We start from the raw sequence: 27,683 nt of genomic DNA on the forward strand, positions 1-27,683 counted from the left end.
ACTAACATGCTGCATCTTTCATCAGAACAGAATTTGAAGCCTCACTGGGTGGACCAATTCCTGCTCTGTTTTCTGCACTGACACGGAATTCGTAGGTGCTTCCTTCTTGCAGTCCTGTTACTTTGCATCTGAGATCGGAAACTGGTGTTTTTATTGCTCTCACCCATCGCAGGCTTTTCTTTTCTCTCCTTTCTACATGATATCCTGTAATTTCGCTGCCACCATCATCCACTGGCCTTTTCCAGCTGACAGTGGCAGTGTTCTTAGTGACATTTGATACCTCTGGTTTTTCAGGAGGGCCAGGGGGACCTGAAAAGGAAGCAAATTTATTAGAAATCCATGATTTCCTAAACTCTGCTATAAATGTTTCCATGTCAATTCCCTCACATGCTCTACATACCAAATCTGTCTACCATTTTGACAGGTTCAGACTGTACAGGTTCTCCTTTGCCATAGTGGTTTACAGCTGAGACCCGGAAGATGTACTCATTTCCTTGGATAAGTTTGGTTGCCACATGCCTGCAAGACTGAATATCTTCAGAAACCACTGTCCACAAAAGTCGGCTGGTTTCTCTCTTTTCAAGTATATAGGACTTAATTGGTGAGCCGCCATCTTCCAAGGGAGGTGTCCATGTAAGTGTTGCTTTTTCAGCAGAAACATTACTGATTTCAATAGGACCTGGGGGACCAGGTACATCAAGGACTGTTACCTTCACATGTTCCACCTTCGTGCCAAAAGGATTGGTAGCAGTGATGGTATATTCACCGGCATCTTTTCTAGTGGCATACTTGATAGTAAGCATGGAAGATGTTGGGGTTGAAGTTATCTGAGTGATATCTGATGGTCTAATGTCTTTTCCTGCCTTGGACCAACTTGATTTTGGAAGGGGTTTGCCAAGAATGCTAATGGCATTCAAAACAATGGTATCCCCTGCTTTAATTGTTAGCCCATCTTTTATTGTGGGATCAAGGACAATTGTTGGTGCCTCTGCAAAGAAAAAAATACATTTTAATCAGAAAAGGAAGGAGGCTTAATTTGCTTTAAAAAAAAATACATAAAAAGTAAAATGGACCTACCGTATTCATCCTTGCAAATAATGGTTTCTGTACTTTCTGATGGAGCACTGATAGCACCTGCTGTATTCTTTGCTCTAATTCTGAATTCATATTTTCCACCCTCAACAAGGTCAGTTACAGTAAAGGCACATTCTGGGACATTAACATGGTTGGCTTTCATCCAAGACTTCGAAGGTAGATCTCGCTTCTCCACTATATATCCAGTTAACTTATGACCACCGTCATATTTAGGTTCAGTCCAAATGAGAGTCACTGAATTCCTTGTTATGTTAATAACCTCAGGTTTTCCAGGAGGATCTAAAACATAAAAGCAAAACCAGTCAAACAAATACCAGTTTTCTTCATGTAAAACATGCACCTGGGTTTTTCTGCATATAATGACTTACCAATTGGGTCCAGTGCCACAACAGGCTCTGATGGTAGGCTTGGCTTGCCCACACCTGCTAAATTGATTGCCATAACTCGGAATTCATATTCAAGACCTTCAGTTAATCCTGTCACTTTAAAGTCTCTCATCCTTATCGGAGTCTTGTTAGCTCTCTTCCACAAAAGGCTGTTTCTTTCCTTGAACTCGAGATGATACCCTACAAAAGACCCAGGGATGTATCAAGTATAAATGCAGCTTGATTTTACAATATATATGTGTTGCCCAAATTATTTATACATATCCATATATATTGAACAAGTAGTCATTCTTGCTAGTATCTATACTTTTATTACCCAAGCATAGTGCCATTTTTTTTTTCCTCTTGGAATATGCATAGTTGTTGTCTTTTTTGGTGAACAATTTTAACTTACAAAAATAGATATTATAATTAAGAAATACTTTATTAACTATTACATTAGGATATTTTCAATAAAATTAAACATTAACCATATGTACTGAAAGAAAAACACATTTCTGTATAAGCAGATAATGTTATCGATAAGCACATATTCAACTGTTCTCAGGGAAATATTTGTGAGGAATCTTGATGTAAAAGCTGTAGGATAAGAACAAACAAAATACCTGTAATTGGAGAACCACCAGTTTTCTTGGGGTCAGTCCAAGTTAGAGATACTGAATCGTGTCTGACATCCACAATATTGGGAGGTGGGGGAGCATCAGGCACATCTAGAAAAAATAGATAATGCAAGATTTATAATAAGAAGCCTCCTCAAAACCGTGTTTTGCTTGACGTCTTCTGAATTTAAGACACTTACCAAATGGATGTCTCGCAACAATTGGCTCCGATTTCAGGCCTTCCCCTACACCATATTTATTTTCGGCACTGACCCTGAAGGTATATTCCATGCCCTCATGAAGTCTGGTTACTCTAAAGGTGGTTTTCTGGACAGCTGAGGCGCACGTCACCCACTTGTTGTTCACAGAATCCCTCTTCTCTAGGATATAGTTGGTGATTTCAGAACCTCCATCATCTTTTGGAGGAGCCCACTTTAAGGTCATGGCTTCTGCTGTGACTTCATCAAATTTGATTGGTCCAGTGGGGATGCCAGGCTTGCCAACAACCTTTATGGAGATAGTTCCTTCCTTGGTGCCAGCAACATTCTTAAGTGTGATTGTGTATTTTCCAGCATCAGATTTTTGGCAATCGTACACTATAAGAGTTGTGTTAACTGCAGATGACTCAACACTGACTCTAGTGTCAGTTGCTAGAGGATCTTCCCCTTTCTTCCAGGAGACTGATGGAGCTGGCTTGCCTTTTATGGGGATCTTAAGCCGGAAGTTGCTGTTTTCTTTAGCCAAGTAGCACAAATCAGGTAGACCCTTTAAGTCAAGATCAGGAGCCACTGTAAAATAGCAGAGATAAATTACTGTTATTTTTAAGGCCAGGCGATTAACTTTTTCAAATAGTTCTAGCTTTTAACGGATTTTTAGATAAGCTAGTGAGTGGGACACAAGAGTGCACTTTCGATGACAATAAAGGAAAAATGAAGATGTGTGGATAGAGCCTTACCAACATCATCCCTTGCCACAACAGTGATTTCGCTTGGGGTTCCTTCTCCATTTTCATTCTCAGCACTCACTCTGAAGGTATATTCCTTCCCTTCAGTCAAATCTTTTGCAGAGTACTGTAGGCTTAAGGATTTCATAACTCGTTGCCACTTATTTTCTTCAGTCAGGAAATCAACTACATATCCAATAATCCGACTTCCACCATCACTGTGAGGCTTTTTCCAGCCAATGCTACAGGATGACTTAGATACAGACCTCACTTTCAGGTCCACAACTGGTCCAGGAGTTTCTAAAGCAAAGGAGAAATGATAAGTGTAAGCCCCATATAACAAAGGAAGGATATAACTCAAAATGATGGGATGATGGTTCATTTGCTTACGGGAAGCTTTGACAGCATCACGAGTTTCACCGGGATCACCAATGCCATACTCATTTTCAGCAAACACTCGGAAGAAGTAGGATTTTCCCTCCTCCAAATTAGGTACTCTGAAGCTTGTTTTGGAGCACTCAGTTGTCACTGTAGACCAGGATTTCCTCTCTGCATCACGTTTTTGTACCACATAGTTTATGATGGGGCTTCCGCCATCAATAATGGGAGGCTCCCAGGTAACATAAGCAGAGTCTTTGGATATTTCCTTAACAGTCACATTGACAGGTGGCCCAGGAGTATCTGGATAAATAGTAGGTAAATAAGAAATGAATGTGTAAAAAATACATAAACTATTTAAAAATATATATGATTCTTTTTTGAAATAGACTTACCAAGCACTTTCACAACAATGGTATATTCCTTTTTACCACAGCTGTTCTCCAGGGTTAAGATATATTTTCCTGCATCATATTTGTTCACATTTTCACAGCGCAAGAAAGTGTCAAAGTCAGTTGACTTTATGTCCAGTCCAATCCTGTCTCTTAGATTGACATTTGGTTTAGACCAAGTAATCTTTGGAGGTGGGCGTCCTTTTACTGGTACATATAGTCTCATAGTAACTCCAGCACGTAATATGAGTGTCTTCCTTAAGTCCGCATCAAGTTCTCCCTCAGGTGGAACTGTTTAATTTTGGGTGAAGAAGTTAAATAAAAATTTAATAGTCAAATGTATTTCCAGGGACTGGCCTTGTCACTCCTAAAATACATTTATTTTCTAGAGCTGATTTCTTGTTCTTTAAAACTTCCTTAATACAATCCTCAAAATCATTTTTCTGTTCTGTACTAATTGTTGATCTTTCCATTTTCCACTATGCTTTAGGCTTAACCAGGTTTTCCCCCCGGAGGATCTGTACCTCCTCTTTCATGAGCCTTATGTACTCTGAAATGCTACATATATTAAAAGGAAAGTAGACAATTGATTTTTGGCTCCCTTTCATTCTTGTTTTTTCCTTTCTATATTCCATGAAGGTATTCTGCCACATATTCTAGCTCTCTTTATTATTTCATAGTAGGAAGAAAAGTACCTGGAGGGTGACATATAATATCAAGTAATTCAAATAAAGGGGAAATTATCATGGAGGATAAGCAAATAGAAGAAATAAGAAGAAGGGAAATTAAGATGGAGAGCCCACCAGTCACATACTTAGGGAGATGGTGGATTGGAAAACAGAAACCCTAAGAATAGTAAATAGCTCACTACTTAGTTAAAAGGCCTCTTTATTCCTAAAATAAAATTCTTACATTCCAATAAAATTCTCTCATTTCATGTCTTTTGAAGACAGGAAATTCTTATATATATGAAAAGCTTTTCAAAACCACAAATCATGTGCATTTGATTTGCCTGTTCCACAATACCGTAAAGTACCCACCCAGCTCTCCTAAAAAGTACTCTTGGAGTTACCAGCTCTACACCTTGTTAATAAATTAATCTACCTAAGGGAGTTCTAGTCTCCCTCTTAGAATATGATTAATAGGAAAAGCCTTATGTACTCCCCCTGGTAATACTTACTTAAGATGTCCTTGGGATAGTGTTTATCTGGCACATCACTGGGGTCACTGTATCCAATCTTATTAACGGCATACACACGGAATTGATATTGTGTGTCTTCCATCAGGCCAGTAACCTCAAAGCGGGTTTTCTGTAGATTCTGTGGTAAGTTGCACCTCACCCAGTTATCGGAGTCAGCCCGTTTTACTTCAACGAGATAACCAATGATAGGGCTGCCGCCGTCATAGGCTGGCTTGCCCCAAGATAGACTCACAGAGCTGCGAGTTGTATCATATACTTTAGGGAAAGCCGGTGGGCCAGGAGGATCTGAGAATAAATAATGATAGGAAATTTTCATTAAAACCTCCTTCCTGGGTGTTTAATGCTGCTTTTAACACAGGATATGGAACTCGTTCATGAACACTTACACTGAGGGTCCCGAGCATAAGCGGCCTTGGATGCATCACTGGGTTTGCCTGGTCCAGCTTTATTTATAGCTGTAACACGGAACTCATATTCGGTACCTTCTTGAAGACCTGTTGCTTTTAATGTTCTTTCTATAATAGGTTTTCTGTTGACCTTAGTCCAGTTAACAGCCTGGGTTTCCCGCTTTTCAAGCAAATAGCCAGTGATGGGTGAGCCCCCATCATCTGCTGGTGGCTTCCAGCTGACTGTCATGTGATCTTTGGTTATGTTGCTAATAACAGGAGGATCACAGCGTCCTGGTGGGTCTGCAGAAATTGATTGAAAAGTTAATTTCCCAGGCTAAAAGATAATATTTAAAAAATAAAATGAAAAACCACCGGGAAATGTTCCTACCATATGGGTTTTTGGCAATTGCTGGTTCAGTGAAGACTGGATCGCCTACTCCATATTTATTTTCAGCACAAATACGGAACTGATATTCATGGCCCTCTATAAGTTTCTCCACGCTGCAGCTGGTGATAGGCACAGTTGCAGAGACTTGAGCCCAGTTGGGCCTGCTTGTTTCACGTTTGTCAACAATATAGTTGGTGATTTCTGAGCCTCCATCTTCAAGAGGCGGTTCCCAAGAAAGCATAGCACGATCTGAATACATTTTGTTGATTTTAACAGATGCTGGAGGACCCGGTTTATCTGAAGGAATAAGGAAGAAGAGTGAATATGTGGAATGGGGAATGAGTATAGAGTAGAGGTCTGGAGACCTGGGCTGCAGTCTTTCTATTGTCAATTTCCTATATGACCTAGGAGGTTAGTTAATTTTTTAGAATCTTAGTTTCTTCACTTGTAAAATTAGGTAATTGAAATATGTGATTTCTAAAGCTCTTTTTAACTCTAAAACATGGTTCTGTCATAAGAATAATTCTGTGCATAGGAAATACACATTAGAATATGAATGTCTTCTCCCACATTATTCTGTAAATCCTATTTACATCCCATTATCCAAAGTAAAATATGGGATTCCAATGAAGTTTATAAGTTACCTAACACTTTAAGCTTAATGGTGGCTGATTTAGAACCACTTGAATTTTCAGCAGTAATGGTATAGTCTCCTGAGTCCTTCCGGTTCACGCTGAATAGCTCCAAGGTGCACAGATTCCGCTGCATGGCCATCTTTATGCCTTCTGCTGGTTTTAGCAGTGTGCCATCTTTTTTCCAAGAAACCGTTGGCATTGGTTTACCAAAAACAGTAGCATCCAAGCAGACATTAGTTCCAGCTTTCACAGTAAGCAAAGATTTCATAGCCACACTCAGGTCTATCCTGGGAGGGACTGGAAAGAAATAAGATAAAGGACTTAATGTATGCAAAGCTATATTATGTAATCCTTATTAATAATAGTGGGAAATTCATATGCTGCTTCTTTCAAGAATGGAATTTTAGTGTTATTTCATTTTGTTTATTTTTAATAGACAAATAATAACTGCATTATTGAATAACTATTGAAATTATATAGTTGCCACAGTTGTGTATCTTGCTTTTTAATTTAGCATGTTATTATGATTCTCCATAATCATAATGTTTGTGTCTATATACAAAACATCATTTTAATTTTCTTTTTTTCCTTAGGTGTATATTTAGTTTTTTATTAGGAAAAATGACCACCATGAATGCTGTTACATCTTTGCCTATAATACTCAGCAGAATCTTACCATTTTCTGCGAGGATAGTCACTGGATCAGAAGGTTCAGAAGGTGGGCTAATGTTTACCGCGGTCCTGGCAATAGCTCTAAATTGATACTGAGCTTTCTCTTCTAGGCCAGTAGCTGTGTACTCTTCCTGGGGAATCTGGTGAGGTGCAGTATTGCACCGTACCCATTTATCACCAGGAAGTTTGCAAGCTTCTACGAAATAGCCAATAATTTTACTGCCTCCATCATGCTTTGGACGAGCCCAGATCAGAGATACAGTACTCTTGGTGACATCAATAACCTCAGGTTTCCCAGGAGGATCTAAAACAAAAAGAGGTACACTCACCATTTATCTTACCAGCAGAAGTTTAAACTTCCATATTTCACATTATCATCCCTGCTGCTAAGTAACAAGCTCAACAGGAAGACAATTATCCCATTTTAATAACCGTCCAACTAGTATGCACTTTTGAGTCCTTGCTGTATGCTTTAAAGGAAATTATATGTCCTTTTCTTTTTTTAATATGTCATCTTCATTGTAAGAGATAGAACATATTCTTAAATGGGGGTTGTAATCTTCAGATCTCTACTACTCTCTATGTCTTGGAGTCCAAATCTTAGACTCCGAGATTTAAATGTGCCTCCATAATACTAAAACAACAACAACAACAACAACAATAAAAAAACCCCAAAACTTACCAACTGGCATTCTTGCAGTTACATATTCTGTGGGTTTGCTGGGTGGGCTGGATCCAGCTTTGTTTAAGGCATAGATTCTGAATGAATACTCAAGACCTTCTACAAGGCCAGCACAAGGATATTCAGTTGACCGGACAAGAGTATCATTGGCTTTCACCCACAGCAAACTGTTTCTTTCCTTGCGTTCAATCAGATAACCAATAATGGGGCTCCCTCCATCACTGTCTGGTCTGTCCCAAGCAACAAAAATACAGTCCTTGTTGACTTTGGTGACTCGTGCATTCTTTGGTTCACTAGGAACACCTGGAGATGAAGACAAGGAAGATGTCAGTTTCTACATTAAGTAACAAACTAGAAAGAAAACATAACTTTTTTTCTCCTTCACAAAAACATACCAAATGGGAACTGCGCAACCATCTTTGGAGATGTGAGAGGCTCTGAAATGCCAAATCGGTTTTCAGCACGGACCCGGAAGATGTACTCCTGGCCTGGGATCAGCTTTCCAACCCTGCAGGAAGTTTTTGTGACTGAAGCTAGAGCTGTGACCCAGTCACCTCGGCTTACATCACACTTCTCCACTATATAATTGGTGATGTTACTGCCTCCGTCCTCCAGAGGGATGTGCCATGACAGGGAGCAAGCATCAGCGTCTATATCAGAAATGTCAAACGGAGGCTGAGGGGGGCCGGGGGCATCTACATGAACCAAGAGGAAAGAAATGTAAGAACAAGGATTTGATACGTAAAAATGTTTCTGAGCTTCATATTTAGATGGCCATTTGTCTAATACTTAACTTACCCATGACTACAACTTTGATTTTCTGAGTGTCTGTCCCAGAACTGTTCTCTGCTGTGAGGCTGTAGTAACCACTGTCTTTCCTAGTCACATCTTTTATGATCAGAATTGAAGAGCTGTCTGCTTTATGCACTGCCAGGTGGCTGGATGTGACAACTTCATCTTCTCCTTTTTTCCATTTACAGGTGGGATGAGGCTTTCCATACACATGGGCTTCAATTCGGAGTTTTTTCCCAGCTTTGATAGTTATTTGCTCTGGCATAAGGATCTTTGGTGGCACTGAAAGTAAAATGAAAAGATATTAATTTTGGGATGGTGGATAAGTTTCTTCTGGTGGAGAGCTATACTGGTGCAAATTAATGCTTGCATTACCGCCAATTTTTTTTTATATATACTTTAAGTTCTGGGATACATATGCAGAATGTGCAGGCTTGTTACATAGGTATACATGTGCCATGGTGATTTGCTGCACCCATCAACACATCGTCTACATTAGGTATTTCTCCTAATGCTATCCTTCCCCTAGCCTCCCAACCCCTGACAGGCCCCAGTGTGTGATGCTCCCCTCCCTGTGTCCATGTGTTTTCATTGTTCAGCTCCCACTTATGAGTGAGAACATGAGGTGTTTGGTTTTCTGTTCTTGTGTTTGCTGAGAATGATGGTTTCCAGCTTCATCCATGTCCCTGCAAAGGACATAAACTCATCCTTTTTTATGGCCACGTAGTATTCTGTGGTGTAAATGTGGTGCCACATTTTCTTTATCCAGTCTGTCATTGATGGGCATTTGGGTTGGTTCCAAGTCTTTGCTATTGTGAACAGTGCCACAATAAACATACATGTGCATGTGTCTTTATAGTAGAATGATTTATAATCCTTTGGGTATATACCCAGTAATGAAATTGCTGGGTCAAATGGTATTTCTGGTTCTAGATCCTTGAGGAATCGCCACACTGTCTTCCATAATGGTTGAACTAATTTACACTCCCACCAACAGTGTAAAAGCTTTCCTATTTCTCCACATCCTCTCTAGCACCTGTTGTTTCCTGACTTTTTAGTGATCACCATTCTAACTGGTGTGAGATGGTATCTCATTGTGGTTTTGATTTGCATTTCTCTAATGACCAGTGGTGATGAGCTTTTCTTCATATGTTTGTTGTACAGCCAATATTTTTAAAAACACAGAATAGGGTAGAAAACATAAGAATGCACATGATAATAAATGGGTATTGTTTCAGGAAATGTTTTTTAGTTATATATGTGTTTGTATAAGTTTATTTACTGTGTGTTTTTGGCCCACACATGTGTTTGAAAGCCACTGTTCTCTATTGTTTTTCAAGAATTTCTAGAGCTAGATTCCTCAGGGAGAAATGTCTACATATAAAAGAAGAAATTCTAATAAACTTACCACATGACATAAATGAAGCAACGACTACTTACACAGTTGTTCTTTGGCTTCATACACTCCTTCAGCTTCTCTTGGCAAACTGACTCCAACAGCATTTCTGGCCGCTACTCTAAATTTGTATTTCTTTCCTTCCTTTAGGCCAGTGACAACAAGGCTCAGATCTTTTACCACTGAGTACTCTGTCCAGCGATCTGCAGGCTGCTCTTCTTCTCTGTAACTAATGATGTAGCCATCGATTTTAGCACCTCCATCACGTAGGGGAGGTAACCAGGCTAAGGTGGCACTGTTCTTGGTCATTTCAGTCACTTCTAATTTCCTTGGGGGATCCGGCTCACCTAGAAGAAAAACATAATTTAGAAGATTACCTAGGTAACCTAATCAAATCCCCTTTGTTAATGTACATAAGAGTTTTAGTATGGATTTGCTCCAATGTACATAGAACCTGTAGTTCAGTACATTAAAAGCAAAACATATAAGATGAGACAGATCAAAAAAGTGTTTCATGAGTGAGATAGATATTTATTACACTATTTCGGTCTCTACAAATGAAATCTCTTTCAGAAGTGGATTAAAATGGTATTAGTATCTTGACCTTGCTAAAATAGGAGACTGGGGTTAAAAGGAGGAAGAAAGCATAATACTCACTTAGAGGATCTGATGCAAGCACTGGTTTTGGGACATCTGTTGGGACGCCAGGGCCATATTCGTTGACAGCAGTTACTCTGAAGTAATACTCATTCCCAGGGACAAGATTGGTTACATGGAAGCTTGTTTTCTTAACTTCTGGGGTAACGGTCGACCATGTCTTTCTGTCTGCCTCACGTTTCTCCACGATATAATGTGTCACTTGGCTCCCACCGTCGTTTTCAGGAGGGGCCCAGGACACGTGGCATGATGTTTTAGTGACATCTGAAACTTTTAAATCAGACACAGGCCCAGGAGTGTCTGTAAAGAATCATAAAATCAGATATACATGTCTCCTCAGCATCCCTATTAACAAATTCATTTTTGAAGTGGGAGGGAGAAGCATTTTAGTAACCCACCTAATACTCTGACATTTACGAATACAGCCTTTTCTCCTGCTGGGTTCACAAGTGTTAAGGAATATTTTCCTGAGTCATCACGGGTAGAATTGGGGATGACAAGGAAGGCCATAGTGTCAACCAGATCAACTTGTCCTTTTCTGACCACATTATCAATGCCAACTTTTCGCCAAGTGACTTTAGGGGCTGGTCGTCCTCTCACTATAGCAAAGAGACGAATAGGGCATCCTGCTCTCACTATGACCAGTTTCCTCATGCTGGCATCCAAATCAATCTCCGGAGGTTCTGCAAATGACATTAAGGTCATTAATTGATTTTTCAGAATGTGGGGAAATCATAAGAAATTAAGTGTGAATGAATCACATGCTAAAGGAAGGACTTACCTAGTATTTCTTTAGGTTTGATAGCTTCCTTTAGCTCTGCAGGGCGCCCAATACCAACTTGGTTTTGGGCACACACCCTGAACTCATATTCCTGGTTTTCATCCAAGCTGGTAACAGTGAATTCCTTGCGTACAAGCTGTGCTGCAGCATTACACCGTTTCCAGCCTTCATCAGGAGACGCATCTGCTATTTTTGGTCTCATTTCCACAACATATCCAATGATCGGTGCACCACCATCATAGACTGGTTTTCCCCACCCAAGAGTTATGGAATGTTTGGTTGTATCAACCACTCTGAAATTGGTTGGTGGACCAGGTGGCTCTGAAAGTAAAATATACATATAGTTAACTACTACTAGTGATACTTCAATGTGTAATTTTATATAGCCTATTCTCAGTTAATCAAATATAGGTCATCCAATTTTTCAATTAGTGTCCTCTTTATTTTCCTTCATAAAAATGAGAATCTACTATTGTTTGTACCTTTTAGGTATTTTGGTAAAAGGTCTATTTGGAAAAATATTTGCTAAATACAGTTTGGATGTTACAGATTTAGATGTTACATTAACTTATTTATCGAATACTTCTGTGCTTGAGATTAAGAGTTGATGTAATATCAGAAAAAACAAGGACATCCTACCTATGGGGTCTTTTGCCACCACTGGTCTTGAAGGCAAGCTTGGTTCTCCAATTCCAATTTCATTTTCTGCCTTGACACGGAACTGATATTCATGGTCTGGGAGGAGATTCTGTACTTTCATACGTCTCTCAGGGATTGCACTCTTGTTGACAGGGACCCATCGTGTTGAATGCTTTTCCTTTTTCTCCAAAAAGTATCCAGTTATAGACTTTCCACCATCATATTCAGGTGGATTCCAAACCACAGTCATCTCTTCTTTGCTTACTTTAGTGACTTCTGGGGGATCAGGGCGACCAGGTTTATCATACTTGGTTTTGGCTATGACTGGTTTACTTTCTGTTGGAGGCCCTGTGCCTATTTTATTTTCTGCACGGACTCTGAAAATATATTCATTTCCTTCTATGAGACGTGTTACTGTAGTACCAGGTGTCAAGACAGTAGCAGAATAGGTAGACCAAACCATTCGCTTTGTCTCACATTTTTCTAGAATATAATTTTGGATTTCACAGCCACCATCATCTTCTGGTGGATCCCAGCGAACAGTACACCTATCACTGGACACATCAACAATTTTCAGATTTCTCACAGGACCAGGCTTATCTAAAACGTTGACAGTGGCATAGGCCACAAAACTGCCAGCCGTGTTAGTTGCCGTAACTACATATTTACCCCCATCACTTCGCTTTGCTTTAGTAAGAGAAAATTTAGATGAATCAGCACGGGTATCAATCTTGACCCTTGGTGATCTTGTTAAGTCTGTAGCGTCTTTGTCCTTGGTCCATGCAACTTCTGGGAATGGTTTGCCTCTAACCCCTGCCTCAAGCCTAATGGTGTCCCCTGCTTTGACAGTTAGGACCCCACTTAATTTCAGATCAAGTACTGGTTTTTGTAAGTCTTCTTTCACAACAACTTCCTCTGTCTTCACCCAGTCACTTTCCCCACCTTCATTCTTTGTTTGCACTCTGAACTCATAAATCTGGTTTTCAACACATCTGTCAACCATGTAGTGAGTTTCTTTAATGCTTCCTTTATGCACTCTTTCCCAGTCATCGGAGCCCTTAAGCCTTCTCTCAACATGATATGACAGATTTGGACTGCCACCATCATAGTCAGGCCTCCGCCACTTTAGGTAGACAAATGTCTTTCCTTTATCTGCAATGTGAAGGTTTTCAGGCTCACCTGGTCTGTCAATAGGGTTAATAGCCAGAATGGGAGTTTTTGTTTCGATGGTTGGCCCAACACCTACTTTATTCTCTGCACAAACTCGGAAATAGTATTCATTGTTGGCTAAAAGGTTGGCCTTGATTAATCGTTTAGTGACATCTGATGCAACAATTGACCAGCCTTTCTGGTTTGGTTTGCGATATTCTACTATGAAGTTTGTTATTTCTGAGCCGCCATTATCTAGTGGGTTTTCCCAAGAAATTGTACAGTTCTCTTTGGTTACATTGGTAACCTTCAAATTCTGGCAAGGCCCAGGTCTGTCAAGGACGTTAACGATGGCTGAACCTTGGGCATGTCCACTGCTGTTCTTAGCTGAGATGATATACTTGCCATGATCAGCTCTAACAGCTTCTTTAATTTGTAACTCAACACGAGGTAGATCCTGAATAAGGTCCACCCTCTTTTCTCGGACCAATACTTTGCCTTCCTTAGTCCAAGTTATGTCTGGTTCAGGTCTGCCTTTGACTCGAGCTAGAATGCGGATAGTTTGGCCTACTCTCACGGTAATAACATCACGACAAGTAACATCAAGTTCTACTTCTGGAGGACGAAGGATATCTTTTGCAATCACAGATTCTGCTAGTTCTCTTGGCTCACCCTCTCCTACAATATTAGCTGCCTTTATACGGAATCTGTACTCATTTCCTTCAATTAGTCCAGGTACCCTAAAGGCACATTGCCTAATGAGTTCATCTTTATTAATCCTGTTCCATTGTGCCGTGCCAGGTTTCTGACATTCCACTACGTATCCTAGAATGGGGCTACCACCATCACTGAGAGGCTTTGTCCACACCAAATCAGCTGTTTCTCTGCTCTTGTCTTTCAGTTTAGGATTAATAGGTGGTCCAGGTGGTTTGATGGGCCGGCAAGCTTTTATTGGATCAGAACTTGGGGATGGTTTGCTTAGTCCTGCAAGATTTTCAGCAAAAACTCTAAACTCATATGTATTTCCTTCATAGAGTCCAGTCACTCTGAACTTCAGGTCAGCGATAGGTGTTTTGTTGACCCTCACCCATTTGCCAGTTACTTCTCGACGTTCCATATAGTAGCCAGTTATTGGACTGCCACCATCAGATTTTGGCAGGGTCCAAGACACTGTTGCTGCATTTTCAGTAATGTCAGTAACCACTGGTTTACCAGGAGGAGATGGAGGACTAAATTTATGCTTAGCAACAGTAGGTGTGGAGTCAAGGGGAGGACCAACACCTATCTTATTCTCTGCTCTAACTCGGAAAACATATTCACAGCCCTTCTGCAGATGTGGGATTTTCAGCTTTGTCTTACTGCTTCCGGAAGAGACAACACCCCACGTGTCTTTCCTTGTATCTTGTTTCTCAACAATATAATTTATCACAGGGCTCCCTCCATCATCCTTAGGTGGCTGCCATGAGATAGTCATGTGTTCAGGAGTAACATCCAGAATATTAATAGGACCTGTTGGTGGCCCAGGAACATCAAGAACAGTAAGATGTACGGCTACTGTTTTGCTACCGGCTGCATTGGAAACTGTGATTTGATATTCCCCAGTGTCTCTCCTTAAGCAGTTCTTAATGGTAAGTACTGATGAGAAGTTGTCTGTTTCAACTGTGTAGTGCTCATCGGTTTTAATCTCACTCCCATCGGTTGTCCACTTTGCAGTAGGAACAGGCACACCTCTTATAATAGCAGGGAATCTGACTGTGGTTCCAGCCTTTACCACAAGACCTTCAATTAATTTCACATCTAGCTCCACGGATGGAGGCACTGAAAAGTAAACATGAAAAAATTAGATTTTGATTTTCACCTATATGAATAATTTTAAAAAGAAATAAGGTAATACTGCTAGTCCAAAAATTACCTAGTTTTTCTTGACATTCTATCGGGATAGTTGTGTCAGGGAGACCAAGACCCACAATGTTTTCAGCTTTTACACGGAATCTATAGGTCTTTCCTTGTTGTAGTCCAGTAACCACACACTCTAAGTTTGTCACAGTCTTAAATTTAATCCAGTCCTGGGTGCCTTCTTCTTGATATTCTACCAAATATCCAGTGATTGGAGAACCACCATCACGATCCGGCTTATTCCAGACTAGGGAGACTTCAGTCTTGTCAACATCTACATGGTGCAGGTCCTTGGGTGGCCCTGGGGGATCTTTTCAAAGAAGAAGTTATGATGAAAAAGTAATATTCTTAAAGACAGTCAAACAATAGTTTTGTATTCAGAGAAAGCAACTTACGGAGAGGATCCAAAGCCTTGATTGGTTTTGGTGTTTCAACAAAAGGACCACGTCCATACTGGTTCTCCGCAGCTACTCGGAAGAGGTACTGGTTGCCTTCATTCAGATGCTTAGCGAAGTGACTCTTTTTCTTTGATGTAGCTGAGAGAGGTGACCACTGGGCGCTGGCAACATCTCTCCTCTCAACCACATAATTGGTAATAACAGAACCACCATCATCCAGTGGTTCTTTCCAAGTAAGGTAACATGAATCTTTCCTAATTTCACTGACTTCCAGATCTCTAGGTGGCCCAGGTTTATCTAAAAAGTGTTAAATAACAGTTTTATAAGTAATTTTATCCAAATAAGAGCTCAAAATTATCAAAATTTATTTTTAATGGCATAAGTATTAAAATTCTTACCTAATACAAGTACTTTTACTGAGACAGTTTTTGAACCAGCTGGATTCTCCACTGTTAAAGAATAAATTCCACCATCTTCATGGGCAGCATTACGAATTTCAAGCTTGCTACCAACTGGAGTCACATCAATTCTTGCTTTAGTTGGAGCATCTCTGTCTTCTTTTTTCCAAGTTACTTTTGGGAATGGCACTCCTTTGATGATGGCACTAAGTCTTAGAGTATCACCAACCTTAATGTGTTGTTCTCTTGCCATGTTGGCATCAAGAATCAACTCAGGGGGTTCTAGAATAAAGAGAACAGAACACTCAGATTTGATCCATAATGCAGATTACAATTAAACACATACAATCAGACATCTATTTTCCTTGCAAACACAAGTGAGAGCATTTTACTCACCAAGCCTGTCTTTTACTAGGACTGGCTCCGGAACATGAGCTGGATCTGATTCACCAGCTTCATTGACTGCTAACACTCTAAACTTATAGGTTTGACCGTCCCGAAGACCGGTGACTTTATATTTAGTTTCAGGACATGACTCAGGGGTGTGATTGGCTCTTCTCCACTCTTCATCTCCAACTTTCTGGTACTCAACAATATAACCCAGAATCTTGCTCCCACCATCATGACGTGGTGGCTGCCAAGTTAGATCGACTGAATTGCATGTTGTATCTATTGCTTCAGGATTAACAGGTGGACTTGGTTTAGCTAAAAAATAAAAGTAAAAAACGAATTAGCATATAGCTGAAAACAAAGTTAGATAACATGAAAACTGAATAAATCCATTAATACTATACCAATTGGATCTTTAGCAAAGACTGGTTTGGATGGTGGGCTTGGATCTCCAATACCAATTTCATTTTCTGCAGAAACCCGGAATTCATACTGACATCCTTCTAGAAGATCAGGAACCCTAAATTTAGTATATGGATGAATAGGATCTTTGGTAACTCTAGCCCATCGTTTAGACATAGTTTCTCTCTTTTCCAGGATGTAGTTTGTGATTGGTTTTCCTCCATCATGTGGCTTATTCCAGGTTACTAATGCAGAGTCTTTGGTAACTTCTGTAACAATTGGCTGATCAGGTGCATCAGGAACCCCTGTAACAAATGTTGGAAAATGCGTTAGAAATTTATTTCTTTATGTTAGTTTTATCAAGCATTGAATCACTAAAAAGAAACATAATGCATACTGAAACGATCTTTGGCTTTCATTGAATCAGACACCAGAGGATCACTTATTCCATACAGATTTTCAGCATGTATCCGGAAAATATAATCTTTTCCTTCAAGTAGTTTAGAAACTTTGCATGTTGTTTTAGCACTTGCAGATGTCACTGGCATCCAGACGTCTTTACCCACTTCCTTCTTCTCAATAATATAATTGGTGATTTCACTGCCTCCATCATCTAAAGGAGGCTTCCAAGAGATAACCATGTAATCTTTGGTCACCTCATCAAAACTAACTGGTCCTACTGGTGGTCCAGGACGGTCTGCAGAAAAAAAAAATCATGGCACAAAATGTTATTGCCATTTCTGCTTTTGAAAGAACAGAAGATCTATTCTTTCCACTAAATAAGACTTACCAACAACATTAACTTGACAGAAACCTTTCCTAGAGCCTGTACTGTTCTCCACAACCACACAGTATTTGCCGGAATCTGAACGTTTGGCCTTGATCTTCTCTAAAGCAAGTGTTGTTGGTGTAGTCTTTATACGAGTGCGATCATCTTCCAGCACATCAGCTTCATCTTTGAACCAGGAAACCTTAGGCTTTGGTTTGCCTGAGTAACGGCCAGTGAGGGCAAAAGCTTCACCAACTCGAATCGTGAGCTTATCTCTGAAGTCGAGGTGAAGCGTTGGGGGTGCTAAAATTTGTAATTATAAAGGCAAGTCATTTTTATTGATGTCTTATTACAAATCTACAAATGTGCAAGTTTCAGAAGTATAAATTGTAGTAGACACATACCCAGCTCATCCTTGCAAGTGATTGGTTTGGTGCAAAACGATGGTTTGCCTTGTCCAACAATGTTGACAGCACTGACACGGTACTCATAGGTATCACCTTCTTTTAAGCCTTTAACAGTGTATTTTCTGCTAAGCAAGTTGTCATTTGTAACTTTGTGGAACTTCTCAGTCCCAATGAGCCGACTTTCTAGGACATAGTTAATAATTTCTGACCCACCATCATACTTAGGAGGATTCCAAGTCAAAGTTACAGTATTTTTAGTAACTTCTTTGACTTCCAGGTCTTCAGGACGCTCTGGTACAGCTGCGAATATAAGTATAGGAATTGTGGTAGAAAAAAATGTCACATTAAGAATGTAGTAGGATGTAGTGAATATTCCTTTTCTGAAGATTGCATTTAAACATTAAACTCTCTGCTCCCATAAATAGCAAAAGAGATCTCATCATAAAACTATTAGAGTTAAAAAGGACCCAATACAATTGAATTTCTTCACTTGACAGATGAGGAAATAGAGGTTTGTTGAGGCAAAATAATTTAGGAAAGGTCTTCAGAATTGGTAGTTTTAGAAGTAGGAAAATAATTCAGTTTCTATTAATGCCATTAAGTGGGAAATTAAAAAAAAATCTGTGAGGTATAGATGGAAGAAATTTGATAAATGAGCTAGGAGTGGTAATGCCAGCACTTTCGGAGGCCGAGGCAGGTGGATCACTTGAGGCCAGGAGTTTGAGACCAGCCTGGCCAACATGGCAAAACCCTGCCTCTACTAGAAATACAAAAATTAGCTGGGCATGGTGGTGCATGTCTGTAATCCCAGCTACTTGGGAGACTGAGACACAAGAATCACTTGAACCTCAGAGGTGGAGGTTGCAGTGAGCCAAGATCATGACACTACACTCCAGCCTCGGTAACAGTAAGACTATGTGTCAAAACCAAAAAGAAAAAAAAAAAAACAAAAAGAAATTCAATGAATTATACATATTTGTAAAATCTCTTTCACAATCACTGTCCAAATACTACCAAATCAGATACTGAGTTGTTGTGTGATAACTGCTTGTCAAGTGAATGAAATGTACGGCATTTATACACATATTTTTTCACCATAGTCTTGTACTAAATGAGTAAAGAAGTGATTAAGTATAAATTTTTTTTTTTAACTTACTTATTGGCTCTCTGATAACAAGTGCCTCTGATGTCTCAACAAATGGACCCATGCCAATACTATTTTCAGCCGCAATTCGGAAAAAGTAGGCTTTTCCTTGAATGAGACCCTGGACAGTAGCATTTTGTCGGGTAACTGTATATGTCACTGGGGTCCATGCTCTGCGGTCAGATTCACGCTTTTCAATGACATAATTGGTGATTGGAGAGCCTCCATCATCTTCTGGAGAAAACCATGTCAGTTTGCAGGACTCATTGGTTAGGTTGTGAGCTAGGAATGGTGTTCCAACGGGACCTGGAACATCTGGAAATAAGAAGAAAATATTTCAAGCTGTTTGCCTTCAATGAAAGATAATGCTCAACACTTGTTTTTTTAAAAGGAGACAAAAATGTTGTTTTGAAGAAAGTAAGGTTTTGTGTCTACTAATTGAGTTAGTTTTTCCTTCTGCTATCTAGTCAATACAAAAACAGTCAACCACTTTTTTTTTTTTTTGAGATGGGAGTCTCGCTCTGTCACCCAGGCTGGAGTTCAGTGGCACAATCTCAGCTCACTGCAACCTCCGCTTCCCAGGTTCAAGCAATTCTCCTGCCTCAGCTTCCCAAGTAGCTGGGACTACAGGCATGTGCCACCATACCGGGCTAATTTTTGCATTTTTAGTAGAGACAGGGTTTCACCATGTTGGTCAGGCTGGTCTCGAACTCCTGACCTCAAGTGATCCACCTGCCTTGGCCTCCCAAAGTCAGGGGATTACAGGTGTGAGCCATAGCATCAAGCCCCATATTTGTTAATGAAGTAGGTTTGCAACAGTTATTGGTTACCATGGTTTTAGTAGAGGCTGAATGGAAAATAAAAATGCTTTTTAAAAGCAATTTGTGAGTTGGACAGGAGGGAGCTGGGAGGCAAGCATGCAGAGGGATACAAGAGATGGGTAAGAGTGGCATAGTCAGTTTCTATGTCCAGTTTCCTCTGCAGGGGAAAAGGAGAGAGAGATGGTTTATTTCTGGATGACCAGTGGATCAACAGCAGCATAGGAGGCCCCAAATTTCAGAATGACTTTGAGGAGGTTGCAAATAATTAACGTGGAAATGTACCAGTTCTCAAATTAAAGTAATAACCATTAGGCAAAAGAGCTTTAGGTGCTTGAAACTAACCTGAAAGTTTGTGGGACTACTGCTTAATGAAATATTTTTCCTTATGCCATTCTTATATTAATTATATTCAACATAGAACTGGCAATTTTCACATAAAAACTGTGGCTGGAGTATTGTTGTGCCTAGAGACATGCTTAGAAAGAGCCCTGAGTGGAAAGGCTTCGTGTTCTGAGCAAATCACTGGACTAAAGCCTCCAGTGAGAGCCATGAAAAAGCCTCATAGAGTTCAACTCTATATTCAGTGACTAGAAATGCAATATTGATAACCAACTATGATGCTTCTCTTCAATTAGAATACTGAAACCCTTCAAACAGGTTTTTGCATTATTATGATAATTTAGCGATAGGGGTAGAGTCTCATGATGTGAAATGGTCAGCACTGGCAAATTGTTAAACATTCATGTACAGTTTAAGGAAAGTTGCTTCTATGAAAACTATATAACAACATAATAGACACTATGGGGGCAAGTTCTATAAAAAAGCCATATTTATTCTGGGCCATGATTCAGAATACATATTCATGGCCTTCTAGCAATTTGAGAATTGTGTACATGCACTCTTTAGGTTCACTGGAAACATGGATGCATGTCTTCTTGTTAGCATCTGTTTTCTCAATTATATAATTTGTAAACTTAGACCCACCATACAGAATACACATAGAATAAAAAAGTAAGGAGGAAATTTTTAAAAATTCTAATAATGTTCAATGTGATTATGGGTGATTTTTCTTATTTTCCAAAATGTTTGTTACATAGCATACAGCATAGCTTTGTGTAAATATAATAAGAATGTTGGTTTAAAAAGTTGCACAGACAAATTGAAAGTATTTACCTAATACATCAACAATAATTGTCTTCTTTCTTTCTCCGGCTTCATTTTTGGCAAGAAGAGAATAGACGCCTTGATGGCTCCTCTGGCAGTTCTTGATGACCATGGATGAGCTAATGGCTGTGGTCTCAATGGTGGCTTCTTGAGGTAAGGTTCTTTCATTCATGTTCCAGGTGACGGTTGGAGGAGGCTTTCCAGACACATAGGCAATGATTCGGATCACCCCTCCAGCATGGACAACAATTCTATCTCTGACACTGGCATCTAGCTGAAGGTCAGGTGAAACTGGAAGCAATTGAAAATTACAAATGTGATTTTTCCCCTTCAATCTGAAACATAAATACTGATGGCATAAGGAAGGATTGATAATTACCAAGTCTGTCCTTCATTTCAATGACATCTGTGACCTCTCCAGGTTCTCCAATGCCAGCAATGTTGACTGCTCTAACTCTAAATTTGTAGAATGCTCCTTCCTTTAATCCTGTCACAACAAGCTTTGTTCCTCTCACTTCTTTATCTTTACCCTGGGGAGAAATCATAGACATTTTATAATTAGAATAGTTCTTTGTAGCTTCTTGCTTTAATGGCTTCCTAAAGCATTACCAGCAGCCTATTTAACTGTTTACTCTGGGAAAATTGTTGCTGGTTTAGGTTTTAGGGATCAGACATTACAGGCAACACTGAATGGAATAACTTGGCAGGAGTTATGCTTTAAAATTATTGTCAAATGATTAAACCTTGATTTATTTATTCCACATTCCAGGGTTTATAACCAAAAGATTAGTAATAACATGACTTAACTTTTGATTCGATTTCTGACATTAACAGATGTTTGGAATGTGAGTTAAAATTATGCTATTTTCCTGATTTCTTAATCCAAAAAGCATAGACAGAAGTTAATGGGATTGAGAATAACTATGACACTTTTTAGTTTATTCATAGTGCATTTCCTTAGTGCCAAGTTTTCCTACCTTTTCCCATTCTTCTTTTCCTTCTTCTTTATATTCAACGATGTATCCAGTTACTTTGGATCCACCATCTTTTAGTGGGGGAGACCACTCCAGATCTGCAGATGATTTAGTCCAATCTGTCACTTTGGGAAATGGAGGACCAGGAGGGGCTGCAAAGAGCCAGTATACGTTAGTATTCTTGACTTTTCCAAGGCACTTTTGGAAAATAAGATTTAAAAAAAAGGAATGGTTTCAAGGCTTACCAATTGGATCTCTAGCAGTCGCTGGGTCTGATGGCAGACTTGCTGGACCCACGCCAGCAGCATTGATTGCATACACCCGGAATTGATAGTCGGAACCTTCAATAAGACCAGTCACTTTATAAGAAACACCCAAAGTCATGGCTTTGATAGGATCTCGGTTAACTCTCTTCCATCTCTTTGAAGTGGTGTCTTTCATTTCCAGCCAGTACCCTGTCACAGGAGAGCCTCCATCATATTCTGGCTCTTCCCAGTTGACAGTCATGGAGTTACGAGTCACGCTGCTAACTGTTGGTTTATCTGGTGCTCCAGGGACAGCTGTGAAAAAGATCATATTGATTATAAGAAATTAAAAAAAAAAAGTAAAAATGGCTTTGTATGTGAAAATGTTCTCCTACTTACAGAAGAGGTTTCTTGCTGTTTCAGGTTCACTGTCAAGAGGTTCTCCAATGCCATATTTATTCTGGGCCATGATTCGGAATACATATTCATGGCCTTCTAGCAATTTGGGAATCGTGTACGTGCACTCTTTAGGTTCACTGGAGACATGGACCCATGTCTTCCTGTTAGCTTCTCTTTTCTCAATTACATAGTTTGTAATCTTAGACCCACCATCATCTTTAGGTGGAAACCAAGATAGTGTCATTTGATCTGCTGAAACAGATTCAAATTTTATGGGTCCCACTGGAGGGCCAGGACGACCTAAAATGGTTTAAAGAAGGAACCCTTTATCAGTCAGATGATTTTAAAGCCAAATGTTATTTATGAACAGAAAAACAAGTAATTTTAACCAAACCATGCAGTCTTTACCCAGGACATTCAGTCTCATCTCCTTTGATGCTGTTCCCAGATTATTTACAGCTGTGATGGTATATAAGCCAGTGTCACTCCTGCGAGACTGCGGAATAACTAAAGTGCAAGTATCATCTACCACCAGTTTGTTGACATGGGTGTCATAGAGAACAGGTTCTTTGTTATCAGGCTTCTTTGGAGGAGCTTTAAACCAGGTTAGTGTCGGGAATGGCACACCTTTAATTTTGGCCACAATGTTAACATCAGTTCCTTCTTCAACCTCCATGAATTCTTTTAGATCAATTGATGGTGGGCCTAGATTATTTTAAAAAAGTTGTCATTAGGAGCAAAAAGCATTGAGGGATAGAAAGTAGAATTCACAGTTACTATAAAGTTGTTTGGATCCACTGTAGGCAGACTTTGTAGCTCAGCCCAATATAAAGAATGGTTCTGTCTTTAACACTATTACGCTAGTTTGGGGAGCAGGTACACGGGGTCAGCATCTTTTATTGGATCTACACGTGGCTATATATCTGTGCTTGCCTCACTTTATTTGGCATCATTATGCATGTAATGATGTGTATTATTATATTCTCATATCCTGACAAAAGGGAAGAGAGGAGATTGTAGTAGGAGAGTATCATGGGATACTCTCTTTAATATTTATGCAGAATTATGAAGGGATACACAAGAAGGTGAATTCCCCTTTCAAGAAATATAACTGTTAATAAAAGGAAAGCAATTTTCCATTTTGCACAAATTTAGGACAGAAATATTCAAAGAGGGTAGTGACTACAGTTTCTTCACACTTAGATGAGAGAATAAACAAATACACAACAGTAGTGATGGTAATTATCAGAGGAAGAATTATTCTGTCCCTTTTGAGGAGCATGCAGAGAAATTGCTTTAGCCTCTGATAAATAAAACAGACTGCCATGGAGAAAATTACAGCGAGGAAATTACAGACATCATCTCCTTTGAACAGGGAAAAGGTAACAGGTAAGGGAATGTGAAAATTCTGTGGAAATTGAAGGAATGAGTAATTAAGTAATGTGCCCATGTCTACATTCAAGCCATAGTAGCTTCCTAAGGTACAGATATAGCTCTTTTAATTGTGAACTATTATTGAACACCTAGGAAGGCAGCTGTAAGGAGGACATTCTTTGTCGGTACATTGGTACTTACATGTCTGGTCTTTGACAGTCACAGGGCCAACAGTGGCTGAAGGCTTGCTGACTCCTGCAGCATTGACAGCTTTGACTCGGAATTCATATTCCCCACCCTCTACTAGGTCTTCAACAGTAAATTGCAGTTCTTCCACATCACGCTTATTGCACTGCCTCCAGGCTTCTTTCTTTGTCCCAGTAGGGTCCCATGCAAGGCACTCAACAATATAGTGGGTAACAGGGGAGCCCCCATCATTCTTCGGGGGTTTCCATGACAGATGCACTGTGTTCTTTGTGATGAGGCCAATCTTGAGTTTAATAGGAGGATCAGGAGGATCTGTAAAAATAATTAAAGGAAGTATTAAGCATTGTTTATAATAATATACTTCAATTTTGAGAAGATAGTTTAAATTTAGATTTTAAAGCTTACATATCGGATCTCTGGCAGTGGTCCTCTGAATGGTTTCCACAGGTGGGCCAATACCAAAACGGTTTTCTGCTCGCACACGGAAGAAATATTGCTGTTCAGAGAGGAGATCAGGCACTACAAATGTGGTGCTTCCACAGTCTGGATTGACTTTGGTCCAGGCTTTTCCATCAATAGTCCTCTTCTCAATAACATAGCCTTTGATCCTGTCTCCTCCATCGTCGTCTGGCATCTTCCATGAAAGTCTGCAACTACCCCTTGTGATATCACTGACTTTCAGATCTTTGGGTGGGCCTGGTACATCTGTTGGATGTAAATCACAATATAAGCAACGTTCCTTAAATGCTTAAAAATAATTTGTTTTTATTCTGTAGCAACTTTCAAAGTCTTTCTTACCCATGACTTTAACTCTGCAATTTGCAGTCTTTTGCCCTGCTTTATTCTTGGCTGTGATGCTGTATTTGCCTGTATGAGATCGTTTACACTCCGGAATAATAATTACTGAGGAGTTTTCAGCAGTCTCCAGCTGTACAAAGAAAATAGTAGTCATACATTGAATGAAATCATAGCAATATTGAAGTCAACCATATTCTGAATTATTTTAATTATTATTTTTTTACCTGTGCATCTTCGGGTATGTCATGAACTCCATCCTATTAGAAAAGGAGACAGTCAGTTGTAGTATAAATACTCCTTATAGTGATTCAGTGGAAAAACGAGGAGAATGGTTATTTTCCTACCTTCATTGCTTTCTTTGCCTTTCCATCAAATTCCCAAGATGATTTTGGTGTTGGGCGTCCCTTGATGACAGCAGGAATCCTAATCTGTGAGCCAGCTTTACAAACCAGACAGTCCTGTGCTCCAATGTCAATGAAAACTTCTGGTTCCTCTGTAATACCACATACAATTTAACAGGATTTAGCTCATATTTGTCAAAAGTAATTGAAATATCTTCAGTAAATTAATCAATTTCATAATAAGATCAAAAGAAGAATACATAAACTGAGTAAGTACTAGTACCTTGAATATCAGTGACAGGGATCTCCCCAGTTGTATCACTTGGTTCAGATTCACCAGCTTCATTGACAGCTTTCACTCTGAATCTGTACTTCCTGAGCTCTTTCAGATTAGGCACCACACATTCACAGGTAGTTATAAGTTTGTCTGGTTCATTTACTCTTTTCCAGTCAGTAGTACCTTCTTCTTGCATTTCTACAATGTATCCTTTGATTGGGCTGCCACCATCTTTGGCTGGAGGTTTCCATCCTAGTGAGATGCTTGACTTCGTTTTATCTTTAACTTCTGGGCAAGAAGGTGGCCCCGGTGGAACTAATAACAAAAGAAAAAAAAAAAAAGCTTCATCAGATTTTGAAGCTGATGAAGTGCTGGAGTCTTTTACTACACATGATCATATATTATTTTAATCTATTAAAATATTAAAATAGAAATGCTAAAAGGAAATACAGTTGCCTTCTAGAGAAGAGAAATAAAGGAAATGGTCTATTTTCCTTTAGCATTAATGCAAAAACAGAGAAAGCAAACAACTAACTGGGAATACAAAGACTACTTCCTATCTTGTTAGATTTACATTCTATTTATACATGATTGGTAAAAAACTACTTTACTTTTGAGATCCCTTTGAAGAAATTCTACAATAGCCTTTACTGAAAACATGATTTAAATTTAATTTGCCACAATATGAAAATTTAAAAACGATTCCATCAATAGCTAGTAAACCTTTGAACACAAACTAATCTTAATGCCCTTTAGGGACAGGATCAGTGTCTACAATAATCCCATAACAATCCTTTACCTTTCTGAAAGTGCTTTACAATTACAGAAATTCTTTTACTGTACTTGTCTTTTTAATCTTAACTTTTCCCCCTCCAGTGGTTAATATAGATCCTTGCACAAAGCACATGTTCAATACTAGTTTGCAAATGAATGAATAACTACCTCATTATATAGGTATATATGCTCCACATAGCACTTGAGTATTTAAAATTTTCTTTTTAACAAATAATTGAATTTTTCTTCTATAGAGAATCTAATCAGATATGTGGCAAATAGGATTAATTATTATAGCCACAGTATTTTTTAATTTTTGAACGAATCTGCTCACAGATCTTTTAGAAGAATTTTTCTCTCTTATTTGACCTCACAGACTATGCCTGAGAATCCTAAATCTTTGTTCAATAATATTATAGAAAAGCTAACAACATTCTGTTTTTTGTTGAATTCCTACTGGAAGGTCTGACTGTTTAGTGGGAGAGATGATTTCCCCAGTATCTAATGAGATAGAAATTTATTTAAAGTATCAGAAGACATAGGAGTTTATAGTCCAGGTCTTTATTATTGTGATTCCTCATAAAATATTTGGTTTAATCCAAGAGTTTACAAACTGTATGATTTTATGTATGTGTGTATGTATATATCTGTGCATGTATGTATACACACATAAATATATACTTCCGATAGTCTATGTGAACATGAACCTTTTTTATTTTAATAAATAAAATAATTTGGCATAGAAAAATATAAGAAATTTAAGGCAGAATTATCCATTTAGTGACTTTGTGCTTTAGAAATTAGTCCCCAGAAACGGAAGCATACTTACATATGGGATCTCCTGCAACCTCTGGATCTGATGGTTCACTGGGAGGACCAATTCCTGCAGCATTTATTGCCATGGCTCTGAACTGGTATTTAACGCCTTCAAGCAAACGAGGAACATTAAATTCCACGCCTTTCAATCCCACTTTGGTTATTGGTGCTCGGCTAACACGTGACCAATAAGGACTTCCCTCTTCTCTTTTCTCCAGCCAGTAGCCAGTAATTGGAGAGCCACCATTGTCCAAAGGAGGAGTCCAGCTCACTAGCATTGATCCTTTGGTGCGTGCCAAAACTTTTGGTTTTCCTGGAGGTCCAGGAAGGCGATAAGGATCTTGAATGACTACTTTATCTGATTTGCACTCATCACTGATTCCATATTTATTCACTGCCCTGACTCGGAACTCATACTGACCATTGGGGATAAGTTTCCAGATCTAGAAATTAGAAAAACAGAAATTTATTGAAGAGAATATACTTATGTTGATTTTCACTCATTTAAAAATTCA

The 27,683-nt window shown here is 39.2% G+C and overlaps 1 protein-coding gene across 49 annotated transcripts in view; it reads right to left on the minus strand.

The window, feature by feature from the left end:
• TTN (titin) overlaps window positions 1-27,683 on the minus strand; it is a 282,990-nt gene that overhangs the window by 50,563 nt on the left and 204,744 nt on the right. For all 49 annotated transcript variants that reach the window (NM_001329611.3, XM_054678800.2, XM_024354671.3 and 46 more), the window contains 44 exons: window positions 27,182-27,611; window positions 25,585-25,893; window positions 25,305-25,453; window positions 25,185-25,217; window positions 24,961-25,090; window positions 24,568-24,867; window positions 24,157-24,474; window positions 22,990-23,286; window positions 22,582-22,881; window positions 22,183-22,497; window positions 21,941-22,089; window positions 21,343-21,493; window positions 20,973-21,254; window positions 18,991-19,293; window positions 17,832-18,134; window positions 17,449-17,730; window positions 17,056-17,355; window positions 16,661-16,963; window positions 16,263-16,571; window positions 15,867-16,148; window positions 15,466-15,765; window positions 15,087-15,380; window positions 12,026-14,992; window positions 11,387-11,707; window positions 11,004-11,288; window positions 10,606-10,905; window positions 9,993-10,295; window positions 8,559-8,834; window positions 8,156-8,455; window positions 7,761-8,063; window positions 7,083-7,382; window positions 6,416-6,703; window positions 5,772-6,068; window positions 5,381-5,683; window positions 4,974-5,279; window positions 3,797-4,084; window positions 3,414-3,704; window positions 3,036-3,323; window positions 2,281-2,868; window positions 2,087-2,191; window positions 1,464-1,661; window positions 1,078-1,374; window positions 401-988; window positions 7-309 (listed from right to left, as the gene is read on the minus strand). In NM_001329611.3, coding sequence (NP_001316540.3) covers window positions 7-309; window positions 401-988; window positions 1,078-1,374; window positions 1,464-1,661; window positions 2,087-2,191; window positions 2,281-2,868; window positions 3,036-3,323; window positions 3,414-3,704; window positions 3,797-4,084; window positions 4,974-5,279; window positions 5,381-5,683; window positions 5,772-6,068; window positions 6,416-6,703; window positions 7,083-7,382; window positions 7,761-8,063; window positions 8,156-8,455; window positions 8,559-8,834; window positions 9,993-10,295; window positions 10,606-10,905; window positions 11,004-11,288; window positions 11,387-11,707; window positions 12,026-14,992; window positions 15,087-15,380; window positions 15,466-15,765; window positions 15,867-16,148; window positions 16,263-16,571; window positions 16,661-16,963; window positions 17,056-17,355; window positions 17,449-17,730; window positions 17,832-18,134; window positions 18,991-19,293; window positions 20,973-21,254; window positions 21,343-21,493; window positions 21,941-22,089; window positions 22,183-22,497; window positions 22,582-22,881; window positions 22,990-23,286; window positions 24,157-24,474; window positions 24,568-24,867; window positions 24,961-25,090; window positions 25,185-25,217; window positions 25,305-25,453; window positions 25,585-25,893; window positions 27,182-27,611 — 15,334 coding nt within the window. The remainder of the gene's footprint in view (window positions 1-6; window positions 310-400; window positions 989-1,077; window positions 1,375-1,463; window positions 1,662-2,086; window positions 2,192-2,280; window positions 2,869-3,035; window positions 3,324-3,413; window positions 3,705-3,796; window positions 4,085-4,973; window positions 5,280-5,380; window positions 5,684-5,771; window positions 6,069-6,415; window positions 6,704-7,082; window positions 7,383-7,760; window positions 8,064-8,155; window positions 8,456-8,558; window positions 8,835-9,992; window positions 10,296-10,605; window positions 10,906-11,003; window positions 11,289-11,386; window positions 11,708-12,025; window positions 14,993-15,086; window positions 15,381-15,465; window positions 15,766-15,866; window positions 16,149-16,262; window positions 16,572-16,660; window positions 16,964-17,055; window positions 17,356-17,448; window positions 17,731-17,831; window positions 18,135-18,990; window positions 19,294-20,972; window positions 21,255-21,342; window positions 21,494-21,940; window positions 22,090-22,182; window positions 22,498-22,581; window positions 22,882-22,989; window positions 23,287-24,156; window positions 24,475-24,567; window positions 24,868-24,960; window positions 25,091-25,184; window positions 25,218-25,304; window positions 25,454-25,584; window positions 25,894-27,181; window positions 27,612-27,683) is intronic.

Source organism: Pan troglodytes, chromosome 13, assembly GCF_028858775.2.
Source record: "Pan troglodytes isolate AG18354 chromosome 13, NHGRI_mPanTro3-v2.0_pri, whole genome shotgun sequence".
Classification (NCBI taxonomy): domain Eukaryota; kingdom Metazoa; phylum Chordata; class Mammalia; order Primates; family Hominidae; genus Pan; species Pan troglodytes.